This window comes from Pleurodeles waltl, chromosome 1_1 (genome assembly GCF_031143425.1).
Source record: "Pleurodeles waltl isolate 20211129_DDA chromosome 1_1, aPleWal1.hap1.20221129, whole genome shotgun sequence".
NCBI classification, from domain to species: Eukaryota; Metazoa; Chordata; class Amphibia; order Caudata; family Salamandridae; genus Pleurodeles; species Pleurodeles waltl.
The window spans coordinates 7828422-7849665 of record NC_090436.1 but is presented as its reverse complement, the minus strand read 5'-3'; the positions used below and the strand labels follow the sequence as shown (position 1 = coordinate 7849665).

Genomic DNA, 21244 nt, shown 5'->3' with positions numbered 1-21244 from the left:
AGCCACGTCAAGCGACCCCTGTATGTCGAAGTGGTCCGAAGGTCTTTTTCAGCGCGGTTACTCCTTCCTGACGGCTACTGCCGACTGCTGCCCTGACTGCCGCCCTGCCTTGGCCCTTTCTTTGATGATGTATGGTAAAGCGAGACGATAGACGGGCCTCTGTTGGTGTAAGAAGACATCCTTAGTTAAGTATTTGGTGGGTCGCGCCCACAAATTTTTGGTCTTTGTTTTGTCCTTAGGTCCTTAGATTTGGCCATTGCAGTGGCCAAAGCCGAGGGGTAAGTGCATTTGTGCTGTGTAAACTGAAAGTTTTACCCCCTTGATGTTTGTGAACAGCCAGTAAAAATCGTGAGATGTCTGGTCTGACTAAGTTTGGAAAACTTTGTTGCTTTGGTTGTAATAGGGACTCCCAGCTTGAGGACTCCTGTCCGATTCCTTCGGTTGGAACTCCCACATATGAGCTCTATTCTAAACATGGTGTTGGTCCTATTGCCTTTAATAAGACATGGACCCGATATACAAAGAAAGATGGTGTTTTAAAATGGCCAGAAAATGGTAGTTTCGAAACTGATGTGCTAGATAATTTAGAAGCAACGTTATTTAAAAGAAAAGCCCGGCCGGCAATGTTTGACTCTTTTCGCCTTTGGCGTAAGGAAGCCAAACAGAGAGAAATTAAACAAGCGAAACGAGATAGGAAAACACAGGGAATGACGATTATACAGGCTGCTCAGCAATTCAAAGATGATGAAATAGATAATGCAATGGAAATTTCAGACAGACAGCATCGAATGGCAATAGATAAATGCTATCCGACGTTGCCTATCTCTTCCCTTGATAAAAGAAAAGATTTTGAGGAAGATTCCTTAATGTCCCACTTATTGAAATTGCCTCCGCCCTATGTACAAGGTGCTAATGCACCCCCGATGTTACAGCCTGTTCAGCCGCCAGTTGTGCTTCCGCCTGCTCCAGCTTTTCCACATTTGCCTCCTCAAGTATTGCCTATGCCAGCTTTGCCTTTAACTCCTTTGCCTTCTGCTCCTTTGGCAATTCCTAATGCTCCTTTAGTTAATTCACCTAATACCTTGTCCCCTATCCTTATGTCAAATTCTCCATCTATGCGTAAGCGATTTACCGATACTGTCTCTGGTCTCTTATCACCTTTCTTTGAAGCTTTAAACGTGTCTCCAGCTTTTTCTCGAAGACAGTCTCGTAGTCAATTCCCAGACTCCGAAGAGCGAGAAAAATTGGACTCACTTGCTTGTAGATGGATCAAGAAGGGTCCCCAATATAGTACGTCTGATATTATGTCCACCTTTCTGCAATGGAATGCACCTACGCAGAGATATGTTTTTAAAGTTATGTGCGATACTCTCGCTAAAGAATGGGAGGATATGAATTTGGGTTCGGTCCCACAGGATCTGTTAGATGTTCAGGCTGACTTTGACAAAGGACTTATTGTGGGTCCTAAGGTTGAAAACGCTGTCAGAACACTTATTTCTTTCAGATCCCTATTGTTCTCACAGACTTTTCCTGATTCTGATCCTTCAGTTAGGACAGCACTGAAAAACTATCCCATGAGAGAGGTTTCTCCAATATGGAAGGAAGAAGTTGCAGCAGCAGGTGCTAATCCAGCTATTCCTGCGCATTTTCAGCGCATATGGATACATGTCCCCTGGAAAAGGTCTGAAGTTTTAGCACTTAAACAGTCACTACCAGATCCACGCAAAAATCCTGCTGGTTACTATAAAGAGTTGTCGCAAACAGTTGATGCATGTACTATGAATCTAGCAGATATTGACATGTTGATGGGAAATGTAGTTCCACAGACAATATGGGCTAAAATTCGTAGAGAGGATCACGCTCAAGAATTAGGCGGCGATTGGAACGCTATTATTGCCGCAGATAGAGGTCAAGTAGGTGGTGCAAAGCCCGACGCTTTGATCTCAGAACTCCCTGGTAGGATTATTACATTAATGAAAACAATGATGCCTGCTTTGAGAGTTAATTGGGATAAGCTAGCAGCATGTAAACAAAAGAAAGATGAAAGTGTTTCCGATTTCTTTACCCGATTCGAGGAGACATTCATTGATCACAGTGGTCAAGATATGGCTACAGAAGGGGGACAGCGATTATTTGTGGATAAGTTCGTATATAACTTGCTTCCTGAACTATCACACAAGCTAAAAGACTCCGAGAGTTCATGGGCAGTTTCTTCTTCCACCCAGATATTGGCTACTGCACAATATTATGAAAATAGAGACAAAGAAGAAAGGGAAAAACAAGAGAAAAAGACGAAAGAATTAAAAACTAAAGTTCTCTTGCAACAGGCTTATCCTCCTCGTTATGTTCAGCCTCAGTTTCAACAGCCTCCGCAGTTTCAGAGGTTGTATCAAAAGCCTGAACCATTCATTCCAAGACCTTTGCTAGGTCCCAATCAATGTGCTTATTGTAGGGAGGAAGGTCATTTTAAGAACAGTTGTCCGGCATTGTTGCAGCGTAATGGAGCAACATCTGCTTCACGAGGTCGTGGTGGTCCTCAGTCAGCAAATAGAGGTAGAGGTCGAGGTGTGTTAACCCAAGGGCAGCGTTCTTTTGTTCCTCCAAATTCCGGAAATTACTTTGACCAGCAAAATGTTAGGTCTACACAGTATTACAGTGAGGATCAGTATATTGAAGGAGGGAATGAAAGTCTTCATTTTGAATAGGACAGCCATGGACAAAGTAAGGGGGTTACGTCAATTCCAGTGGATCAGAATGGACCTTATGTTAATGTCACTACAATGGGTGTTTCAGAGCCATTTCTTTTAGATACTGGTGCCATGAGAAGCTCTATCATTCATTCTAAACTCCCTGGCGCACCTTTGTCTGGCTTAACGAATGTATCTGTAGGATTTTCTGGCGCCCCTGTTCGCAATCCAGTTTCTTGCCCTTTGCCTGTTTCAATAGGCCCTTATGATTTAGAAGCTCCGCTTCTTCTGACGAATGGTTGTGGTGAAAATCTGTTGGGTTTAGATCTATTAAAAAGAATGCATGCTACGATATATTGTTCACCTTCTGGTGTATACCTCACTCTAGGACAGAAAATGACTAGTCCAATGTACTTATCAAAAGATCAATTCCCACCTGAATTGCTTTCTCTTCCCGAAACGCTTTGGGCTACGGGTCCGAATGACGTTGGTTGTCTTGAGATCCCACCTTATGTTGTTACTCTTAAGCCCAATGCTGAAATGCCACGTATTCCGCAATACAGAATCTCTACTGAAGGTGAGAAAGCACTTCTGGAAATTGTCCATGATTTGATTCAGAAGGGTGTGGTTGAGGAAACGAGAGGAAATACATGTAACAGTCCTGTTCTTCCGGTTCTTAAACGCACTGATCCTTCTCAGCCTCCTGTTTATCGTTTTGTAATTGATCTTCGGGAGGTAAACAAGATTGTCGTACCGCAGTTTCCTGTAGTCCCAGATATCACTGCTCTGTTGACGATGATACCTTCTACAGCGACTTGGTTTTCAGTTATTTATTTAAAGAATGCTTTCTTTAGTATTCCCATCGCCGAAGAGAGTAGAGATATTTTTGGTTTTTCCCTCGGAGGCCGAAGCTTCCGGTTTAAACGCGCACCTCAAGGTTATTGTGAAAGTCCCTCTGTTTACAGTCAAGCTCTAAAATGTCATCTTGATGCCTTTTCCTTACCGTCCGGTGCCGCTCTCATTCAGTACATGGATGACTTATTAGTTGCCGCTGATTCAGAGGAGATTTGCAAAAACGTGACCGTTGCACTGTTGCGTCATTTGTTTGATCTAAATCACAAGGTTTCTCCTTCTAAATTACAATATGTCTGTCGCGAGGTGACTTATTTGGGTCATCTCTTGTCAAAGGAGGGACGACGATTGACCCCCGAACGAATTCAGGCAATTGCACAAATGTCGGTGCCATCCACACAAAAAGAGGTACGTGCCTTTTTGGGCATTACTTCTTATTGTAGACAGTGGATTCCGAGTTTCTCTTTATTGGCTAAACCGCTGTTGGCGCTAACTTTAAAAGATACGCCTCAGCCTCTTCCGTGGACTGACGAGTGTCAGAAGAGTTTTACTGATTTGCGTATTGCTTTGTGTTCTGCTCCTGTATTGGGTACTCCTGATTACAGTAAGCCCTTTACGCTCTATGTCCACGAAAGAGAGGGTTGTGCATTGTCAGTCTTAACGCAGCGTTTTGGAGATCAACAGCGACCATGCGCATATTTCTCAGCTACGTTAGATCCAGTAGCTAAAGCATTGCCTAGTTGTCTTAAGGCGACAGCGGCAGCAGCAATTTCTATTCGACAGTCTGCTGGAGTAGTGCTAGATAATACTCTCATTGTTATGGTGCCACATGCAGTGGATACTTTACTAAATAGGACAAAAACGCAGCATCTTACGAGTGCTCGGTTGTCCGGATATGAGCTGACGCTTTTGGCTAGTCACATACACATCAAACGATGTAATACCCTGAATCCAGCTACTTTGTTGCCTCTTCCAGAAGAGAGAGATGTCTCTAAACAGCATGATTGTTTTCTCCGTACTGAAGAAGAGACTAAGGGTAGAATTGACCTAAAAGACACGCCATTAGTGAATCCAGATGGAACACTATGGGTAGATGGTTCTTGTTTCAAGCTCCCGAATGGAGATACAGTTTCAGCCTACGCTATTACTACTTTGCATACGATTGTGGAGACAGCACGCATTAGACATAATTCAGCTCAGGCAGCTGAATTGATAGCCTTAACTAGAGCGTGTGTGTTATCCAAAGGAAAAAGAGTAAACGTGTACACTGATAGCCAATACGCTTTTGGTGTAGCGTTTAACTTTGGGCGTTTATGGAAGGAAAGAGGATTCTTTACTTCCCATGGTACTAAGATACAACATGGTCCATTAGTGACTGAACTTCTTGAGTCACTTACAATGCCTACTCAGATAGCGATCGTGAAGTGTAGTGCACACAAAAAGATTGTGGACGATGTTGGTCGAGGAAATGCATTTGCAGATGAGGTAGCGAAAAAGACAGCCAGAGACAACACAAGTCGAATGTATGTTGCAGGTCCCGCAAACTGCGTAAGAGAAAAGGGAATGTGTGAAGATACAGTAGAGAGTGTGAAATCAATTCAAGGAGAGGCTACGGAGAATGAGTTGAGAAAGTGGAAGGAAAGTACAGGAATGTTAGATGAGATGGGATGTTGGGTTGAATTATCAGAACATCAACGTTGGCTGTTACCAGATGCTTATGTACTACCTGTAGTTACTATGGCACATGGTCCAGCTCACCTAAGTGCAAAAGGAATATGTAAACTTCTGGCTCCAGTGTGGCAAAATGAGGGGATCCCAAAGTGTGCAAATAATGTGGTAAAACATTGTATTGTTTGCTTGATGTACAATCCGGGAAAGGGAACCCCAACTCCAGCAGGTCATTTTGCTCCTCCAACATATCCATTTGAGGTGTTGCAGATCGATTATATTCACATGGAACGATGCAACAACCTCAAATATGTTCTGGTGGTAGTATGTGCTTTTTCTAGATGGGTAGAAGCCTACCCTCTGAAGGACAATACTGCTTTATCAACTGCCAAAATACTTTTGAAAGAATTCTTCCCTAGGTTTGGTTTGCCGCGCATTGTCTGGAGTGACAATGGGAGCGAATTTGTGGGTCAAGTCATGCAAAAAGTTTGTGCAGGTCTTGGCATAAAACAGAAGTTCCACGCGGCGAATCACCCACAGTCGGCTGGTTTAGTAGAATGCTACAATGGAACCTTGAAGCTTAAAATTGCTAAGGTGCAAGCTAGCACAGGACTTAATTGGCCTGATGCTTTACCATTGGCTCTTCTGTCCACCAGAACAGCAGTACACTCTCGTTTGGGGCTTAGCCCTTACGAAGTGATATTTGGTCGCCCAGCTAATGTATGGGGAGTTCCTCGCCCTAAGAAATACTCAGACTTGCCATACCCGATGTTGATTGACTACTTGCATGACCTTACAACTAAATTGCGTGTTCTTCATCAACAGGTTCAGAGTGCTCTACCAGAGGCTTCCACAGACCCAGGTCATTCCATCCGACCAGGTGACTGGGTCTGCACGAAAAATTTCCAACGACAGAGAAATTTGGAGCCCAGATGGAGAGAGCCACGCCTGGTTCTTTTGACCACAAGAACAGCAGTTAAAGTCGAAGGAAAGAAAATCTGGGTGCATGCCGTGCACTGCAAGAAAGTGCCTTTGCCCTTGCCTTTCGATCAGTGGGTCCGTAGAGGCATCAGTGACTCTGAAAGTGAGAAAGTTCCGCAATTTGTACCATTCAGTGATGCGCGTCTAATTGGAACACTTTCTGAGAAAGAGGACGACGACATCCTTCAAGAAGCAATACCATCGCATCGTCGCTTGAACACGACAAATCCAGGAACATTGTTTCAAAACCAGACTGCCTCTGGACAGGAACGCTATAATTTGAGACCAAGACCAAAGAACTTGTAAATTTCTCTCCTATGTAGTACTCTATCCCGGTTGCAGGGTCACGGTAGGAGTCTTAGTTACGACCTGAGTAAGTGGCAATAGGCCTGCAGGACCTCACAGTGTCATAGGACGGTAGATAATCGTGACTACATTGATTGAGGAAGATTGCCGTGAGCATCCACTTAGAAAGATGGAGGCTACATTAGATAAAAGAGAAAGTAAAAATGTAAAGAATAATTGTAAAGAAATATATAGTCGTTGTAGTATTGCTCTATGCGTCATTATATTGTCGTGTATTCTTTTGGCATCTGTAAACTGGATCATTATTACTCTGCAGCAAAAAGTTGTCTCTTCTCCTACCTCTACATCTTCTTCTACTATCTCTCCGCACCTATTTCACACTCTTCCCCAGCATGAACTCATCAGAAGAACTGAATACTTTAACAATTCCTTCGTCCAGTTGTTACATCAACATCAGTTAGTGATCAATACAACTGACTGTTGGGTGTGTGGACTCATACCACATACGGTAGAAAAAGGAATGCCATATTTAGTTCTTCCATTCTCCTATGAAGGTTCCGCTTGGGCTTATTTTGTCATTTTCAATAATGCATATCAAAGTAAAATTAAACAACCTGTCAGTTCACATAGTGTTGGTTCAGATTTCAGTCATAGTTTATTGATAAAGGGAATGGTAGCTATGGCTAAAATCATGGAAAAAAGTGAAGCTTCCATAGATGAAAGAAAAGCATATACCAATTGGAACATAACTGATTACATTTCCAGCCTCAATGATAAGGTTGAGCAAGGAAAATCTCCTCCGATACGGGTCATACCCCAACAAGGAAATTTCTGTCTGCAAATAAATGGTAGAACTCCAAACACCGGACAAAGAGAAAGTTTATGTTCCCATACATATGTTTATTCAGCCCTGAATTCACCGCCGTTAGTACCATCTCAAGGTACATACTTCGTTTGCCACGATAGGGCTTATACATGGTTGCCAGCTGATTTCTCTGGTACTTGTTATATAGCCTTTCTTCTTCCCCCTACATACACCGCTCCTGCGAACCATCATAAAAATAGATATGGCAGAGGGATTGTGGATTCGAAAGACACAGCAGGACAAGAGGGAGGAGATTTCCTCAAAGGATTTCTTCCCTTCTGGGGTCCAATGGCCAACAGCAGAAATATAAGGCAATTGGTTCGTGTCGTAGAAACCACCATAGACATCACTGTAGGAGCTTTAAGTAACATTACAGCTGAACTACAGGCTGATCGTCTTATGACCTTGCAGAACCGTGTTGCCTTAGACTTTGTTCTTGCGGACCGTGGTGGAGTATGCAAATTGATCGGATCAAGTTGCTGTATTTTCATACCTAATGACGCTCCGACAGTATACCAAGCTATCTCTAAGTTACACATAATCTCCGAGTCGATTCATCAGGACGAAGGAGATTGGTCCTTTTTAGAGTGGTTTTGGGGATTACTGTCCAAATGGGGTTGGAAGGTATTGACATTCTTTGGAGTAATTTTAGCTTTTATATTCTCTTGTTGTCTTTGTATGCACTGCGGTCCTGCCATCTGCAACCTATGTGCTACTGCATGTATTCCCAAACCCAAGTCACAAAGAGCAGAGAATATCAAAATGATGGTACAGCAACAGCTTGATGACCTCATGGCCATAGACATCGACTCAGATTAACATGGGTTTGTGTATCTTGCCTGAGTTCTGGCAAAAGGAGGGTCTGAGGAAATTCGATTTTTAATACGATCGTATCGACCCGCCATTTTGTGGCCCGCCGCCATTTTATGTTGCCTTCACTCAGGCAGCACAGCGAACGAAGTTCATTCTGCCTTTTCTGCTTATTCTGCAACATGATGTTCAAAACAGCCTTCTGCCTCTATGTTTACAAGGCTGGTATTAAGGTCTGACCGAGTACACTAATCCCTGTCTGGTTTTCTAATCCTTGTTTCAACTATCTGTAGGCTCACACTATTCTCCGCCGATCTTATCTTATCGTCTGGCCTTCGCTGTCCTTTGCTAGTATTCTCTCATTTCACAACTGTCCTCCAAACGCACACAAACTTATCGCACCACATGCAACTTCGTTGTGGATCGGTTAATGAATTAGTTCAAGGGAGGGGTGACAAACACAGCTGGAGGGGAGGCAACCTTAAGTCACTTGATACTTTGTTTTCCAATTCCTTCTATTGGTGCTGTCTTGTTTTTCCGACATTTCTATTGGCTCTGTTCTATCTTTACGTTATTCTTACTAGCTCCTTTCTATGTGTTCTGGGAGTGTATGTAGTTAATAAATGGTTTTTATACGGTATATAAGATTGTGCGCCACAAAGTAAAGTGGCAGTCTCCTGAGAACATACCTTGTGTACTTCTTGGACAACTGTACTAGCTGCAGCTAATAAATCTGATCTTTTACGCCTGACAGAGTGTCCCGTGTCTCTGTTAGTTGAGGCAGGTGAATCCAAGGAGATTTCAGGCGTACCCTGCGCCGCCAGGCCCATAAGGTTCTGGTTCTTCAAGGTCCTTCTCTCCAGCAGACAAACCACAAACGATGGACCTCTAATCCAGAGCTAAAGTCCTTCCCTACAAATGATGGCCTTCTAATCCAGAGCTAAAGTCCTTCTCTCCAGCAAATAAACCACAAACGAGGGACCTCTAATCAAGAGCTAAAGTCCTTCCCGCCAGGAAATAAACCTCAAAGATGGGAACCCTAATCCATAGCTAAGGTCCTACCTGCCAGGAAATAAACCTCAAAAATGGACCTCTACTCCAGAGCTAAGGTCCTTCTCTCCAGCAAATAAACCACAAACGATGGACCTCTAATCCAGAGCTAAAGTCCTTCTCTCCAGTAAATAAACCACAAACATTGGGCATCTAATTCAGAGCTAAGGTCCTTCCCTCCAGGAAATAAACCTCAAAGATGGACCTCTAATCCAGAGCTAAAATGCACCTCTAATCCAGAGCTAAGGTCCTTCCCTCCAGGAAATAAACCTCAAAGATGGACCTCTAATCCAGAGCTAAGGTCCTTCTCTCCAGCAAATAAACTACAAACGATGGACCTTTAATCCAGAGCTAAGGTCTTTCTCTCCAGCAAACAAACCACAAGCAATGGACGTCTAATCCAGAACTAAAGTTCTGCCCTCCACCAACTCACCCACAGCTGAAGGTCCTCTAAACTAGACCTAAAGTTCAATTCTTCACTAAGCCACCAAAAACTGATGGTCTTCTCACAGAGCTGTTGTATTGGTCTCCACCAACTCAATCAGAAATGATGGTACTCACATCCAAAGCCAAGGTCTTGTTCTCCACTAACTCACCCACAACAAATGGTCCTGGTGTCCATATAACCACTGCCTCCCACCCACTCTCCAACAGCCTTCTCTCATCCACCACAGGGCAAAGGGCCAGCCCTTCACCAGCTCACCCACAACCACCAGTACTCTAATTCGGAGGAATGGTCCTGCCTTCTACCAACTGACCAACAAGCGACAATCCTCTAAGGTCCTGCTTTCCACTAAGTCACCCCCAGTGGATGGGTCTCAAACCCAGAACTAAGACCCTGCCCTCAGCCAACTCACCCCAACCGAAGGGCCTCTTACCCAGAAGTAAGGCCCTGCCCTCAGCCAACTCACTCCCAACCGAAGGACCTCTTACCCAGAAGTAAGGCCCTGCCCTCAGCCAACTCACTCCCAACCGAAGGGCCTCTTACCCAGAAGTAAGGCCCTGCCCTCAGCCAACTCACTCCCAACCGAAGGGCCTCTTACCCAGAAGTAAGGCCCTGCCCTCAGCCAACTCACTCCCAACCGAAGGACCTCTTACCCAGAAGTAAGGCCCTGCCCTCAGCCAACTCACCCCCAACCGAAGGACCTCTTACCCAGAAGTAAGGCCCTGCCCTCAGCCAACTCACTCCCAACCGAAGGACCTCTTACCCAGAAGTAAGGCCCTGCCCTCAGCCAACTCACCCCCAACCGAAGGACCTCTTACCCAGAAGTAAGGCCCTGCCCTCAGCAAACTCACCCCCAACCGAAGGACCTCTTACCCAGAAGTAAGGCCCTGCCCTCAGCCAACTCACTCACTTCCAATGGTCGTCTAATCCAGAGCTCCAACCCTGAAGGTGGGGCGCTGCTGAATCAAGCCCTCCCCCTTACGAAAACCCCAAACCCAAGAATTTCCTTTACTCACCCACTTGGTCTTCTCCCTCTTCCTTTCCTCTGCCTGTAGCCTGGCTTGTTCCTTCCTAGCAGAGAGAACAGAGGAGTTCTTGTTACCAGGGAAAGTAAATAATGACAGTGTCCGTCCCTCCCGCAAGACAAGCCCCTCTTCACTGTAGGGTTTGAATCATTGAGGCATCCTGTGTGTTTAAAGAGCTTACAGGGGCCTTGCAAGCATGACAGGCATGACAGAACAGCTCACAGACAGCGGGTCCACAGAGAGCACCAGCTGTCCTTGAATAGCTCTGCTTCTGTCTATGGCGTGCCTCGAAGCGCCTTGAATAAATAAGAAGCGTGAATCCATCAAAAGGCCAGACCCAGTGGAGACGGAGCACGGAAGCATGAAGGCTCGCCTTGGGCGAGAGGGGTGGGAAAGAACTGGCGCAGGGGCCTGTGACTTTCTAAACATAACACGTGGGATGCAGTGATATCCGCCAGCTTCCATTCTGTAACATACTTTGTGATTTCTGCAGAAATTCAAAATTTCCATCAACCAATGTTTTTTTCAGTGACTGACGTGTTTTAGCAGTCGTGTACTAGGATAACCTTCTGAAAATCTTTCATGTCCGGCTTGTGGCTGGATTCTGCAAGCAAAAGGAATGGAGAATGGCTTCCTGCTAGACCCTGTGTGCATCCCCCTTTTCTGCAGTATCTGCAGGGCATGGCCTGCACCCAGAACCTGTTGAATTCCCTGTCCCTGTAAGACCTGCAGGCTGCAGGACCTGCAGGTAACAGCCTGTGGCCACTCTCTACAGGTGCTGGTCCTAAGGCATGACCTTCAGCCGGACCCTGTGTGGACTCTCCTTGCTTGTAGCGCCTACAGGGCATGGCCTGCATCCAGAACCTGTTCCCCATGCCTGTAACCCCTGCAGGCTTCAGTACCCGCAGATCATGGTCAGTGGCCATTCTCTACAGGTGCTGGGTCCAAGGCATGACCTTCAGCCGGACCCTGTGTGGACTCTCCATGCTTGTAGCGCCTACAGGGCATGGCCTGCATCCAGAACCTGTTCCCCATGCCTGTAACCCCTGCAGGCTTCAGTACCCGCAGGTCATGGTCAGTGGCCACTCTCTACAGGTGCTGGGTCCAAGGCATGACCTTCAGCCGGACCCTGTGTGGACTCTCCATGCTTGTAGCGCCTACAGGGCATGGCCTGCATCCAGAACCTGTTCCCCATGCCTGTAACCCCTGCAGGCTTCAGTACCCGCAGGTCATGGTCAGTGGCCACTCTCTACAGGTGCTGGGTCCAAGGCATGACCTTCAGCCGGACCCTGTGTGGACTCTCCATGCTTGTAGCGCCTACAGGGCATGGCCTGCACCCGGAGCCTGTTCCCTCTGCCTGTAACACCCGCAGGTCATGGTCTGTGGCCACTCTCTACAGGTGCTGGGTCCAAGGCATGACCTTCAGCCGGACTCTATGTGCTCTCCCATCGCCTGTAGACCCCACAGCAGAATACCAAACCCTGTTATAATTTGACATGTTCACCCCTGAAGCGGACGGCGGCTTTTGCAAGCGCTATAGATGTGTACACAAATAGATTAAACAATGTTCTGGCGTTCCGGCTTTGTTTTAAGTGGGTAGGCCTAATTTCAAGCTCTAACTTACACCTTCAAAAATTCATGTTGGGCATGCGTAACTTACACCTGTTTCACAAAAGGCAAAACAGGTGCAACAGCCTGCAATGCACACCTGCGTAGACTGCGTGCTCGTGAGGTCATTGCGCACATGTGCTGCAGCACGTGACTGCCAGATCTAGTGTTCGCATGAACAAAACATTTTTTAAGGCGTATTTACAAATGCAGAGTATAATGCCAGAGTATAAGGTCCTGCTCCGAGCGCTTCGGAGAGTGTGCATGCAGAGTATAAGGTCCTGCTCTGAGCGCTTTGCGAGAGTGTGCATGCAGAGTATAAGTGTGCATGCAGGGTATAAGGTCCTGCTCCCAGCGCTTCGCGAGAGTGTGCACGCAGAGTATAAGGTCCTGCTCCGAGCACTTCGCGAGAGTGTGCATGTAGAGTATAAGTGTGCATGCAGAGTATAAGGTCCTGCTCCGTGCGCTTCGCGACAGTGTGCATGCAGAGTATAAGGTCCTGCTCCGAGCGCTTCATGAGAGTGTGCATGCAGAGTATAAGGTCCTGCTCCGAGCGCTTCATGAGAGTGTGCATGCAGAGTATAAGGTCCTGCTCTGAGCGGTTCGCGAGAGTGTGCATGCAGAGTATAAGGTCCTGCTCCGAGCGCTTCGCGAGAGTGTGCATGCAGAGTATAAGGTCCTGCTCCGAGCGCTTCGCGAGAGTGTGCTTGCAGAGTATAAGTGTGCATGCAGAGTATAAGGTCCTGCTCCGAGCGCTTCGCGAGAGTGAGCATACAGAGTATAAGGTCCTGCTCCGAGCGCTTCGCGAGAGTGTGCATGCAGAGTATAAGTGTGCATGCAGAGTATAAGGTCCTGCTCCAAGCGCTTCGCGAGAGTGTGCATGCAGAGTATAAGGTCCTGCTCCGAGCGCTTCGCGAGAGTGTGCATACAGAGTATAAGATCCTGCTCCGAGCGCTTCGCGAGAGTGTGCATGCAGAGTATAAGGTCCTGCTCCGAGCACTTCGCGAGAGTGTGCATGCAGAGTATAAGTGTGCATGCAGAGTATAAGGTCCTGCTCCGAGCGCTTCGCGAGAGTGTGCATGCAGAGTATAAGGTCCTGCTCCGAGCGCTTCGCGAGAGTGTGCATGCAGAGTATAAGGTCCTGCTCCGAGCGCTTCGCGAGAGTGTGCATGCAGAGTATAAGGTCTACATTTCCAAATCAGCAGAAAGGACCTAAAAGCAGGTCTCATCTCCCTCCTTCAGTAGGCAGGTATGAATCTAGAGCAGAAGACCTGGGGTGGAGAGTGAGCAAGGCCACACCTCATCTACCACATAATACAGCAGGGACTGAAGATCTGGGGTGGAGGGGAGGAAGGTCACACCTCATCTACCACCATAATACAGCAGGGACAGAAGATCTGGGGTTGAGGGGAGGGGGCAAGACTTGAACCCACACCTCATCTTCCTACTTCGGACAGCAGGCGCAGGGTATGAGCCTGGAGCAGAAGATCTGGGGTCGGGTGGGAGCAAGGCCACACCTCATCGACCACCATAATACAGCAGGATCAGAAGATCTGGGGTGGAGGGGAGGAAGGCCACACCTCATCGACCACCATAATACAGCAGGATCAGAAGTTCTGGGGTGGAGGGGAGGAAGGTCACACCTCATCTACCACATAATACAGCAGGGTCAGGAGATCTGGTTTGGAGGGGAGGAAGGTCACACCTCATCTACCACCATAATACAGCAGGGAGAGAAGATCTCGGGTGGAGGGTGAGCAAGGCCACACCTCATCTACCATCATAATACAGCAGGGACAGAAGATCTGGGGTTGAGGGGAGGGGGCAAGACTTGAACCCACACCTCACCTTCCAACTTCGGACAGCAGGGGCAGGGTATGAGCCTGGAGCAGAAGATCAGGGGTCGGGTGGGAGCAAGGCCACACCTCATCGACCACCATAATACAGCAGGATCAGAAGATCTGGGGTGGAGGGGAGGAAGGTCACACCTCATCTACCACATAATACAGCAGGGTCAGGAGATCTGGGGTGGAGGGGAGGAAGGTCACACCTCATCTACCACCATAATACAGCAGGGTCAGGAGATCTGGGGTGGAGGGGAGGAAGGTCACACCTCATCTACCACCATAATACAGCAGGGAGAGAAGATCTCGGGTGGAGGGTGAGCAAGGCCACACCTCATCTACCATCATAATACAGCAGGGACAGAAGATCTGGGGTTGAGGGGAGGGGGCAAGACTTGAACCCACACCTCATCTTCCTACTTCGGACAGCAGGGGCAGGGTATGAGCCTGGAGCAGAAGATCAGGGGCGGAGGGGGAGCAAGGCCACACCTCATCTACCTCCTTAATACAGCAGGGTCAGGAGATCTGGGGCGGAGGGGAGGAAGGTCACACCTCATCTACCACCATAATACAGCAGGATCAGAAGATCTGGGGCAGAGGGGGAGCAAGGCCTGAAACCACACCTCATCTGCCCAAGTGTGTTGAACTTCCTCAAGTGTAGCCATGAGTGTCCTACGGCGACAGGCCACGTTCATGGAGTGTTGCGCAGTGAAAGACCAGAATGTGCTGCATACCTCTGCTCCTCGATCATCTGCTCCTTCTCACGAATCTTGCGCTCTCGCTCCTCCGCTTCCCGCTTCTCCTGCTCCATCCTCTCGCGATCCCATCGCTTGCGCTCCTCCTGCAGCCGGCGGCGTTCTTCTTCCTTCCGCTCCTCCTCCTCCCTCTGGAGAACACAAAGAGAGATGTCACTAGGGAGATGCAGCTCGATGCCAGAGTCCACCCGTCCTACTGCTGTGAGGGACCAAGGGCTGAGTACAGAGGGGGAACCCGGCGACCATCACTGTGCAGGACACCAAGGGGGTTATTACAGCTTTGGAGGAGGTGGTAATCCGTCCCAAAAGTGACGGTAATGTGACGGATATACCACCAGCCATATTACGAGTTCCATAGGATATAATGGACTCGTAATACGGCTGGTGGTATATCCGTCACTTTTGGGATGGATTAACACCTCCTCCAAAGTTGTAATAACCCCCCAAGTGTCCACAGCAGGCGCCCACAACTGACATCTACTGTCTGTGGTCGTGTGTGATAGAGAAGCACAGGCCATCAGCCACAGTACGTAAACTGTGAGCTTCACTTAGACACATGCAATTTATAGCCCTCAGTTAGCACAACCAGCAGCCATGCCACGAATCCATCTGTGACATTGAGTTAACACAACCACCAACCACAGGATGCACTGGGTCACCTTCAGCTAACACAACTATCGGACACACTGCAAACTGTGGATTTCCAGTAACACAACCTCCAGCCATGCACTGCAAACTGTGGCCTTCAATTAACTCAACTACCAGCCACGCACTGCAAACTGTGCTCTTCAGTTAACACAACTACCAGCCACGCACTGCAAACTGTGGCCTTCAATTAACTCAACTACCAGCCATGCACTGCAAACTGTGGCCTTCAGTTAACTCAACTACCAGCCATGCACTGCAAACTGTGCTCTTCAGTTAACTCAACTACCAGCCACACACTGCAAACTGTGCTCTTCAGTTAACTCAACTACCAGCCACGCACTGCAAACTATGGCCTTCAATTAACTCGACTACCAGCGTTGCACTGCGAACTATGGCCTTCAATTAACTCAACTACCAGCCATGCACTGCAAACTATGGCCTTCAGTTAACACAACTACCAACCATGCACTGCAAACTGTGCTCTTCAGTTAACACAACCAGCAGTCGTGCAATGACCCAATATGTGGCACTAAGTTAACACAACCACCAACCATGCGATGCACACGGTCACCTTCAGTTAACACAACTTCCAGCCATGCACTGCAAACTGTGGCCTTCAATTAACTCGACTACCAGCCATGCACTGCAAACTGTGGCCTTCAGTTAACTCAACCAGCAGTCGTGCAATGACCCAATATGTGACACTAAGTTAACAGAACCACCAACCATGTGATGCACACAGTCACCTTCAGTTAACACAACTACAGCCACACTGCAGAACGTGGTCATCAGTTAACACAACTACCAGCTGCACAATGCAACCTGTGGCCTCCAGTTAACTACACTCAGTAGCCACACTGCAACCTGTGGCCTCCAGTTTACTACATCCAGCAGCCACACTGCAACCTGTGGCCTCCAGTTTACTACATCCAGCAGCCACACTGCAACTTGTGGCCTCCAGTTTACCACATCCAGCAGCCACACTGCAACCTGTGGCCTCCAGTTAACTACATTCAGTAGCCACACTGCAACCTGTGGCCTCCAGTTAACTACATCCAGCAGCCACACTGCAACCTGTGGCCTCCAGTTAACTACATTCAGTAGCCACACTGCAACCTGTGGCCTCCAGTTTACTACATCCAGCAGCCACACTGCAACCTGTGGCCTCCAGTTAACTACATTCAGTAGCCACACTGCAACCTGTGGCCTCCAGTTTACTACATCCAGCAGCCACACTGCAACCTGTGGCCTCCAGTTTACCACATCCAGTAGCCACACTGCAACCTGTGGCCTCCAGTTAACTACATCCAGCAGCCACACTGCAACCTGTGGCCTCCAGTTTACCACATCCAGCAGCCACACTGCAACCTGTGGCCTCCAGTTAACTACATTCAGTAGCCACACTGCAACCTGTGGCCTCCAGTTAACTACATCCAGTAGCCACACTGCAACCTGTGGCCTCCAGTTAACTACATTCAGTAGCCACACTGCAACCTGTGGCCTCCAGTTAACTACATTCAGTAGCCACACTGCAACCTGTGGCCTCCAGTATACCACATCCAGTAGCCACACTGCAACCTGTGGCCTCCAGTTAACTACATTCAGTAGCCACACTGCAACCTGTGGCCTCCAGTTAACTACATTCAGTAGCCACACTGCAACCTGTGGCCTCCAGTTAACTACATTCAGTAGCCACACTGCAACCTGTGGCCTCCAGTTAACTACATTCAGCAGCCACACTGCAACCTGTGGCCTCCAGTTAACTACATCCAGCAGCCACACTGCAACCTGTGGCCTCCAGTTAACTACATTCAGTAGCCACACTGCAACCTGTGGCCTCCAGTTTACTACATTCAGTAGCCACACTGCAACCTGTGACCTCCAGTTTACCACATCCAGTAGCCACACTGCAACCTGTGGCCTCCAGTTTACTACATTCAGTAGCCACACTGCAACCTGTGGCCTCCAGTTAACTACATCCAGCAGCCACACTGCAACCTGTGGCCTCCAGTTTACCACATCCAGTAGCCACACTGCAACCTGTGGCCTCCAGTTAACTACATTCAGTAGCCACACTGCAACCTGTGGTCTCCAGTTAACTACATCCAGCAGCCACACTGCAACCTGTGGCCTCCAGTTTACCACATCCAGTAGCCACACTGCAACCTGTGGCCTCCAGTTAACTACATCCAGCAGCCACACTGCAACCTGTGGCCTCCAGTTTACCACATCCAGTAGCCACACTGCAACCTGTGGCCTCCAGTTTACCACATCCAGCAGCCACACTGCAACCTGTGGCCTCCAGTTAACTACATTCAGTAGCCACACTGCAACCTGTGGCCTCCAGTTAACTACATTCAGTAGCCACACTGCAACCTGTGGCCTCCAGTTTACCACATCCAGTAGCCACACTGCAACCTGTGGCCTCCAGTTAACTACATTCAGTAGCCACACTGCAACCTGTGGCCTCCAGTTAACTACATTCAGTAGCCACACTGCAACCTGTGGTCTCTAGTTCAACACAACCAGTTGCCATGCAGCGCAAGAGTTAGTTGGGAACGGAGAGAATGTTGCATGTTGTTAAATGCCCCCACCAGGCTATTGCTAGCTAGAGTTCCCAGCTGCCATGAGACCCAACTGTAGACAGATTCAGTCCCCCCCACCAACTCTCAGGTAGGCCCTACATGAGTGCCTGGGTTTCCCTAAACATGCTCCTCTCTCTGCAGCCTGGGATTAAACCCAGCTGGCTCCCGAGATGACATGTGAGTCTTTCAACATGTTAAACACAAGTTGGCACTCAGAGGATGACGGATCTCCGAGCTAACCCAACAAAACAACCACACCCGCCATCCTTAAACACACAACTGTTCCTTTAACAGGTAGAGCAGCGAGTGTCAGGTGTGTCTCAGGTCCTGCTGCAAGCCCTGGCCCATGCAGACAGTTATGTGTGTTCTCTGTACACAATGCAGCAGGACAGCACTTGTTGGAAAAGTGTCTGAATTGCGCTGTTCAGGGTGAGTGTGTGCTTCTCGGTGTGTGCGCGTGTGGGGAGGCTGTGTGTGAGTGAGTGTGTACCTTGGTGTGTGGAAGATGTATGTGTGTGTGTATGCACAGGTGTGTGTGTGTGTGTGGCCTTGGTGTGTGGAGGATGTATGTGTGTGTACGCACAAGTGTGTGTGACAGTGAGTGTGTGGGGAGGCACCTTGGCATGTGTAGGATGTGTGTGTGTGTATGCATGGGTGTGTGTGTGCTCGTACCTTGGTGTGTGGAACATGTATGTGTGTGCCTCCACGGGTTTGTATGTGAGTATGCCTGTCTGCAGGCACCTTGGTTTGAGAGGAAATATATATATGTATGCACCGGTGTGTGTGTAAGGTTTCCTTGGTGGGTGGAGGATGTATGCGTGTGCTTGGATGAGTTTGTGTGTATGTGCGTGTGTAATGGGTACGTGTGTGTGTGCGACCGTGTGTGTGTCCGTGTTTGTGCGGTTACCTTGATGTTTGGAGGGTGCATGTGTGTGCTAGCACGGGTGTGTATTTGTGTGTTGTTGTCCATGTCATACATGCCAAAAGACACGATTCAGGCGGGAGACTCCCTATTTTTAAAGCAAACCATGGCTTTATTTTAACCGCCTCCCGCCTGAAATCGCCTCTGCTTCAATAGAAGTCAATGGAAAACATACATTGTCATTTTTTTCCAAACTCTCGCACTTTCCTGTTCAAAAATGTTGGCATGTATCCTGTGTGTTTATGTATTTATGTGTGTGCGTGTGTGTGTGTGTGTTCATGTGTCTGTGTGTTTGTATGTGTCGATGTCAGTATGTGTCTGTGTGTGTATAGGTGTTTTTGTATGTGTGCATGTGTTTGTATCTGTGTGTCTGTGTGTGTGTGTGTTCATGCGTCTATGTGTGTGTTTTCATGTGTCTGTGTGCGCTTGTGTGTGTGTGTCTATGCCTGTGTGTGTGTGTTCATGTGTCTACGTGTGTGTATGTGTCTATGCCTGTGCATGTGTGTTCATGTGTCTGTGTGTGTGTGTGTGTATATGTACCTGCGTGTGTGTGTATGTGTCTATGTCTGTGTGTGTTTGTGTGTTCATGTGTCTGTGTGTGTGTGTCTATATGTGTCTCTGTATGTGTGTGTGTTTGTGTATGTGTGTGTGTGCGTGTGTGTGTTCATGTGTCTGCATGTCTGTATTTGTCTATATCTGTGTGTGTTCAGGTGTCTGCATGTGTGTGTGTCTGTATGTGTCTATGTGTGTGTGTCTATGTCTGTGTGTGTGTTCATGTGTCTGCATGTGTGTGTATGTGTTTGTGTATGTGTGTTCAGGTGTCTGCATGTGTGTGTTTCTGTATGTGACTATGTGTGTGTCTGTGTGTGCATGTGCGTGTGTTCATGTGTCTGCATGTGTGTGTCTGTATGTGTCTATATCTGTGTGTGTTCAGGTGTCTGCATGTGTGTGTGTCTGTATGTGTCTATGTGTGTGTGTATGTGTCTGAGTGTGTGTTTGTGTGTCTGCATGTGTGTGTATGTGTCTGTGTGTGTGTGTCTGGTGTCTGCATATGTGTGTCTGTAAGTGTCTATGTCTGTGTGTGTGTGTGTGTGTGTGTGTGTGTTCAGGTGTCTGCATGTGTGTGCGTCTGTATGTGTCTATGTGTGTGTGTGTGTGCCTGTGTGTCTGTCTGTGTGTGTGTGCCTGTGTGTGTCTATGTCTGTGTGTCTGTGTGTGTTTATGTTTATGTGTGTGTGTCTGTGTGTGTTTATGTTTGTGTGTGTGAAGGATGTCTGTGTTCAACTAAATATCCACATTTTCAGGAGGAAGGAGAATGTTTTGTGATTTGGCAGAGAGGAGCTGCTGCTTCAGAAAGGAGGAGGAAGGTGCACTGAAAAACATAAATAGGATGCAGACAGAAGTGATACTTGCAAGTACCTTGGTCCAGAAAACTTAAAAAACACATATTGAATCTCTACAGATAACAGGACTGGGTGAGAGGCAGAGAGGAGATGGACCCAGGGGTAGAGCTGTCCACAAAATGTGAAATATAATATGTGTAAATCCAACTTTACGTGCACGGTCTTGTAGAGTGCACCCCACACCCCTCAGTAATGTAGAGCGCTCTGTCCCTTCCTAGCTACGTGTCATCGGTGATGTCATCAATCATGTCATTGAACATACATACCATAAGTAATTTCAAATACAGTTACTGTAACATATTATTACCATACCTAACTATAACACCACTCTAATCTTTCCTTTTTTCAGTGAATTTCCCAGGTTTTGTTTCATGTAAATTAGGATTTTATTACCCTACTTAACTATACAAAGCATGGCCGATGGCCTGATCATCACTATATAAGAGGCTATGATTTTAAATAAGGCAGACCTATGGGTTTTGTCAAATGTTTAAAATATCAGTATATAAAAGGCAGACCTATTGATTTCGTCAAAGATTCAAAACATCAATATAGAAAAGGCAGGACTATTGGTTTTGTCAGGAGGTCAGGACATCAGTTTATATAAAGCAGATCTATTGGCTTTGTCAAAGGCTCACCCCATTATCAGATTAGTCGTGTCATAATTTACCATAAAACCAATGGAATCACTAACCATAATCTAATGCATTCATTAATAAAACACACATAGCCGTGTCCATTAACAGCAAATGTCATTAAAATTGAAGTACTTTTAGTCAAAATAACGACT

At 47.3% G+C, this 21244-nt stretch overlaps 2 protein-coding genes across 3 annotated transcripts in view; one reads left to right on the top strand and one right to left on the bottom strand.

Moving 5' to 3' along the window:
• The window catches only part of LOC138250331 (drebrin-like), a 387037-nt gene that overhangs the window by 52793 nt on the left and 313000 nt on the right, over window positions 1-21244 (bottom strand). For both annotated transcript variants that reach the window (XM_069205131.1, XM_069205216.1), the window contains exons 7-8: window positions 14876-15027; window positions 10681-10735 (exon numbers count right to left, since the gene is read on the bottom strand). In XM_069205131.1, the coding sequence (XP_069061232.1) occupies window positions 10681-10735; window positions 14876-15027 (207 nt within the window). The remainder of the gene's footprint in view (window positions 1-10680; window positions 10736-14875; window positions 15028-21244) is intronic.
• LOC138246052 (Kruppel-like factor 18) lies at window positions 15071-18059 on the top strand. Its single transcript, XM_069200276.1, has 2 exons — window positions 15071-15097; window positions 16758-18059. The coding sequence occupies exons 1-2, from the start codon at window positions 15071-15073 to the stop codon at window positions 18057-18059; spliced, it is 1329 nt and encodes a 442-aa protein (XP_069056377.1).